Source organism: Formica exsecta, unplaced genomic scaffold (genome assembly GCF_003651465.1).
Source record: "Formica exsecta isolate Colony F162 unplaced genomic scaffold, ASM365146v1 scaffold2, whole genome shotgun sequence".
In the NCBI taxonomy this organism is placed as follows: domain Eukaryota; kingdom Metazoa; phylum Arthropoda; class Insecta; order Hymenoptera; family Formicidae; genus Formica; species Formica exsecta.
In genome coordinates, this window is record NW_021849297.1 from 3,434,906 (window position 1) to 3,440,878 (window position 5,973).

The following is a 5,973-nucleotide window of genomic DNA, read 5'->3' on the forward strand; positions in this document are numbered from 1 at the left end:
TATAATATATAAAATACTAGACAAAGTTATAAAATTAGACGAATCGCGTGGCTTGACACGACGATAAAGTTGCGATCTGAAACCATTCGATTTTTTCGCGAATCTCAATTTCTCATCTGATCTCGTATGAAATCCGTATGACGGATCGCCTGCAATTATTTACTTTATCGTTCCCAAAATATAATCTTATTTGTCTTAGGCGGCCAGTCCGGCCTGCACAGAACTGGAGACGATAGTCTGCGATTGGTTCGGTAATTTATTTTTGTAATACTTTGTCAAAACGATTTTCTGAACGATCAATTTACGGAGTAATGCATCATCCTTCTGAATTATAGGCAAGGCGATTGGATTGCCAACGGATTTCCTGTATTTTAGCGAAGGCAGTAAAGGTGGAGGCGTTATAGAGGTGCGCGAAAGATTGTAAGAATATTCAAAATAATAAGCTGTAGAAAAGCCGTTACTGAGAAAACGCTTTATGTGGACGATCCTGTATACAGGGCTCGGCATCGGAATGCATCCTCGTGTGCATGCTGGCTGCACGAGCGCAAGCAATTGCGAGACTCAAGGAATCTCCTGTACATGCACACTTGGACGAGACCGCGCTGCTTGGGAAGCTGATGGCATATTGCAGCCGGGAAAGTCATAGTTCTGTCGAGAAGGACGCTATGATATCCTTCGTGAAACTGCGTATCCTCGAGCCGGACGAGAAGAGCGTACTTCGCGGGGAGACCTTACGACAAGTGTGTATAAATGGTTGTAACAATGTTCTCCAAAAATCCATACATACAGGAATAAATTAATTACGATACAATATTTTACATAATTTATAGAAAATTATGTATAATAAAAATTAATGCAATTAAATTAATTATAATATAATTTATGCAATTATATTATTTTAATTACATACTATATATTTAAACAATGTAAATATATTGTAATGCTTTACGTCATAATAATTAAATTAATTCGTAAATATTTTCATTACTTTCCCGCTCAATTTACGTATAATTGATTTAATAACTGATTTTATGTAACGCGTTATTTCATATGATGTGTTCTCTGTTTAATTGATAGGCGATCGAGAGTGATGTAGCCGAAGGCTACGTTCCTTTTTTCGTCTCAACGACTCTCGGCACAACCGCCTGTTGTTCTTTCGATAATCTTAGAGAAATTGGTCCGGTTTGTAAAAAATATCCAGGGGTACGTGTAAAATTATCTCTTATGGGAAAAATTTAGCTATTATTGATTGTTTAATTCGTCTTTTTAATTGAAAATTCTACTATTGTAGATCTGGCTCCACGTGGACGCCGCTTATGCCGGAAACGCTTTCATCTGTCCAGAATTGAAATATCTAATGGCCGGCATCGAATACGCCGATTCCTTCAATACCAATACCAACAAATTCTTATTGACAAATTTCGATTGTTCCTGCCTCTGGGTTCGCGACAGATTTAAGCTTACCAGCGCGCTTGTTGTGGATCCGCTATATCTCCAGCACACACACGCGGATACAGCTATAGACTATCGGTTATATTACAATTAATTAATTTAGCAGAAGTGCCAGTATCACTATTGTAATGTGGTGAAATATCACCATTATATCATTTTTGAAAAAAAAAGTTACTTTATTATGATTTTTTCTCATTCCAAAGTATTGTTATTGAAATTGATCGATAATCAATTTTAATGTCATTATATTTAATTATTATTATATTTTTCATTTCAGATATAATTGATATCTTTAGCAGATATTAATCCATAATGAGATGTTAAAAAATACTTTAGACTAATAATATTCTTTTTAGTTAAAAATTAAGTGATTACTGACGAATTTAAAATATTAAATATACTGTTACAGACACTGGAGTATAGCGTTGAGTAGACGATTCCGCTCATTAAAATTATGGTTCGTAATAAGAAGTTATGGTATATCTGGGCTACAAGCCTATATCCGAAATCACGTTAAACTTGCTAAAAGATTTGAAACACTCGTTAAAAAAGATTCTAGATTCGAAGTTTGCAATGATGTCGTGGTAAGAGAATATTTCTTTAGTATCATATACCGTATTCGTTACATATACACGCATTATTCACATCATCAAATTTATATATTATGTTCATTATAGCTGGGCTTGGTATGTTTCCGCGCTAAAGGCAGCGATAAACTGAATCAGAAATTATTGAGCACCATTAATGACTCGGGAAAGATACATATGATTCCGGCGCGAGTAAATCAACGTTACACGATACGTTTTGCACTCTCTGCACCTAATGCAACTGCCAGAGATGTTGGTAAATTATTTTTACACTCATCTTCAATTTTACAATCGTCTTCTTGGATTCTTTGCTGAAGACATTTAATCTTCAAATTTATCTAAATAAAATTTTCTTTGAAAACTTTGTATTTCGTTGATAGTTGTGTAAAAATGCTGAAAGAATGTAATTATTTTTTGGATTTTGTTATATTTTCTGTTTGAAGAAATACATACAACGTTATCTTGAATTAATTCCACAATGTTTAAGACATAGCATGGAGCATTATAACGGACTATCTATCCGAATTATTGGAATTCAACGTAAGTTGGAATATAATTACTTTCATATATTATAAAAATTTTTACGTATCTCTATCACCGCGTATTTACACACCAGGACGTAATGGATGAGCTAGCGGACATTCGCGAGAAGAAGAGAAAAGCCACCTTGGAGCAACGAAGATCCTTCTTCGTGCGTATGGTGTCTGATCCTGCGATTCAGCCAGGATTCACAAAGACTCCGAACAGAACAGGGGCTAAACTCGACACGCAGGCAACGATCGGCGGTATCGGATCAAATACTCAATCCGGAACGTAAGATGATTATATTAATTTTTTATTATATGTGATTTGCTGGAATTAAATTCTCTAGTCATGTATATATAATCAAAAGAAATATATTAAACTTCCTTTACTTTTAGAAAATCTTGGATATCTTGGCCGCTTGCTTATCTCATGCAGGCAAAAGAAGCTGCTGATACCAGTGAATTATCACTTAGGTATAGTTTCTCTCTTTCTCGTTATATAAATGCTACAGTTAAATACATTAATATTAAAATCTGTTTTTTTTCCACATTTAGAAAATCTTGTCACAAATGTAACGCTCAAAAACATTGCATTATTGTATAAACGGTGCAATGCAATGTAATACTCCACTTTCCGGTATCGATATCTCGTCTACCATTATTATACACCAGGACAAATAGTGTTTTTCCCCTTATCATCGCTATTATATAGATCGCTATTACAATGACATTTGACTCCATTGAAAATACGAGTCCATTACAGAATAGAGTTCGAAGCGTAACGTTATCTATGTTTAGACCGTTGCATTCAATCGACTTTTCTTTTCCATCAGATATGGTGACTTTTACTTGTCTCTTATTTTATAATTCTATGAAGATCATTTTGATAAAGGCGAGAGATAATGATGGCAAAAAATTTGCGGGAGAAACGCATTTCATCGATTACCGTTTTAAATATATGTTATCTAATCTCTTATTATATATCTTCATCACATCTTCTTGGATTCTGCATGCACAGGTTTCGCCACTTGGACACTATGGTGCGTCTGAAGGCTGGCGGTACCGGAAGTCGTCGCGGTAGCAGTAACGGATGCAGTCCGGATCCGTCCCCGTCTGCGTCGCCTTCGCGTGGCAGGTCACCCAATGGTCGGGCGTAATTCGTTTTACATCGAGCCTTTCTTTCTTCGCGAGGAGTTCTTCTTTTAAACGCGACGGTCAATCACGACGGATGATTCCTTACGCGTTCCAAAAAGACGGAAAATAAATCCGCTAGCTAACAATAAGACTACATCGGGAACTGAGATACTGCCGACAATCTCGATATTAAAGCCCACCTTAGACAGCTTACACACAATTTGGGAAGAAAATAATTCTTTCTATAATTTTATGTATAGAATTGTAAATATAATTAGAAGAAAAAAGTCTCACGTTAAAACTAATCTCGAATTGTAATTATACATGAGGGTATAGATCATGTCTTTTGAACCGTGCAAGTATTATTTAATTTTTTATTATCTGCCTCCTCGGGGCGTCAATTGCTATCGCAAACTGCATAATTAAAATTATAAATAGTGAATTACGATTACTTAATTTGTCAGTTTATTGTGTAAACTTTTAGCGTGCATTTTTTTTTATATCTGTCCATAAAAAAAATTATGTATTTCAATCCTACATGATTTTGATGCTGCAAATATATTATATTATCCATATTGTATCAAATTATATACATAGAATGTTGTCTCAAATTCTGTCGCAAATTATAGACAAAGGGGCTAAAATGGGCTTAAACGAAGAATAAACTCTGCGCGAAATTGCTCACCGAGAGATACAATCAATAAGATGTCGCCGAAATCGCTCCATGGTATGTTTGAATCGATAAGAAATTAAATACGTTTTAGTCTCAACTGTGTCATTTTTTTAAACTCCCCGAATGATGTAAACTCCAAGAAATACTCAAAATATTTATAACGTCCTACAATATCCCTTATATATTTTGGAAAAAATCATACAAAGGAAATAAAAGGCAATCAAGAGTCAGCGCGGTAATTTGTGCGCATATGTTTTATTACAATCAAATTACCTTGATATTTTGACTGTGATAGACAAAATCACAAAAAGCGTAATCACAAAATATCAATGTAATTTGTGATTGTAATAAAACATATGCGCACAAATCACCGCGCTGGCACTGCCTTTTATTTTCTTCGTATGATATATTCATAAGAGCCTTTATTAGTTAATTTCGGGAAAAAACTTTTAAATTTTTTGAGTGTGTCTTATGATAAGATTTTTGAATGTGTAAAAGCTTCGAAGAAAGTTAAATATCTACATAACGTAATATGATAAACTTAAATAAAATAGATTTGAATAAAAATAAATGTAATATGTATCATTCATCACATGTATATACATACAAAAAATATTACTGGATATAATCAATCAGTTAAAAAAGTTTGGAAGAAATTGACGACATTGCAAAACAAAATTTAATAATTCCACTTATGACAAAAAATTTTATCACGATAATAAAAATGAGATATTTTTTAATTTTCGTTAATTGAAAAAAAAAATAAATTTTTATAATTTAAGATTACTTATAATTGAAAAATTATGAATGCTTCGATGTATTGTTTTATCAGAAAAATATCGATTCCACACCAGTTAAAGAAATCGTATGCGAAACGTGGGCATTTAATAGGTAAATCTGCGACAGCCTGTGTATATCGGCGATTTCAGGTTCGCTAATTTCGTTGAAATCGCCATTATAATACACGCGCAAAAAGGCTAGCCGCCGACCAACACGAACTCGGTTTAATTACTTCTCACGCGTTCACGAGCATCGAAGCTCTTACCGGGATCCGATGGGAGGGATCCAATTCGAAAAACGGCGGATGCGAGTAGATCATGCGTGAAGGTGGCGATGAGAAAACGAGCAGTGATCGGTGTATATGTGTGTGTACTACGAAGATTGACCGGTGACCTGTCACCGCTTCCACAGGGTATGTTGTAAATGTAGGTGAAGAGTAAATGTCTATTAATAAAACGGTGGAGAGACGAAAGGGGCAGGTGGGGGAGAACTTACCCCCTATGCGCGCAATACGGCACACTGTGTATGGGGCGTTTATTCAAACGGCGACCCCGCTATATAGCAACACCACAGCCATTGATGCTGGTCTTGTTACATTGGCTTTCGCGGATTTTCGCATTCTATCTGCATCGCGTCAATCGAAGAAATGTCACGTTAGGGAAAAGAATCGATCCTACGTAGGATATAATAGAAACGATACTGTTTGTATACGTTCGCTTCATTATTAAAAGCATTGAATGTGCAAAAGAAAAGCTAGCTTTAATCAGTCTTATAACAATGGTTTTCAACGTCGTAAGTCACTGATAGCGGAAATATATATATA

At 35.0% G+C, this 5,973-nt stretch overlaps 2 protein-coding genes across 3 annotated transcripts in view; one reads left to right on the forward strand and one right to left on the reverse strand.

Moving 5' to 3' along the window:
- Positions 1–4,486, forward strand: part of LOC115234425 (aromatic-L-amino-acid decarboxylase-like) — a 7,481-nt gene extending 2,995 nt beyond the window's left edge. The window contains exons 4-14 of one of the 2 annotated variants that reach the window (XM_029805489.1): positions 200–251; positions 336–406; positions 498–740; positions 1,078–1,203; positions 1,292–1,530; positions 1,862–2,036; positions 2,130–2,295; positions 2,527–2,579; positions 2,656–2,852; positions 2,960–3,037; positions 3,582–4,486. In XM_029805489.1, the coding sequence (XP_029661349.1) occupies positions 200–251; positions 336–406; positions 498–740; positions 1,078–1,203; positions 1,292–1,530; positions 1,862–2,036; positions 2,130–2,295; positions 2,527–2,579; positions 2,656–2,852; positions 2,960–3,037; positions 3,582–3,720 (1,539 nt within the window). In that variant the 3' untranslated portion in view covers positions 3,721–4,486. The remainder of the gene's footprint in view (positions 1–199; positions 252–335; positions 407–497; positions 741–1,077; positions 1,204–1,291; positions 1,531–1,861; positions 2,037–2,129; positions 2,296–2,526; positions 2,580–2,655; positions 2,853–2,959; positions 3,038–3,581) is intronic. The other variant, XM_029805490.1, reaches the window with a different exon arrangement.
- Positions 1–5,973, reverse strand: part of LOC115234424 (zinc finger protein 420-like) — a 35,076-nt gene that overhangs the window by 14,745 nt on the left and 14,358 nt on the right. The gene's annotated exons all lie outside the window — the stretch shown is intronic.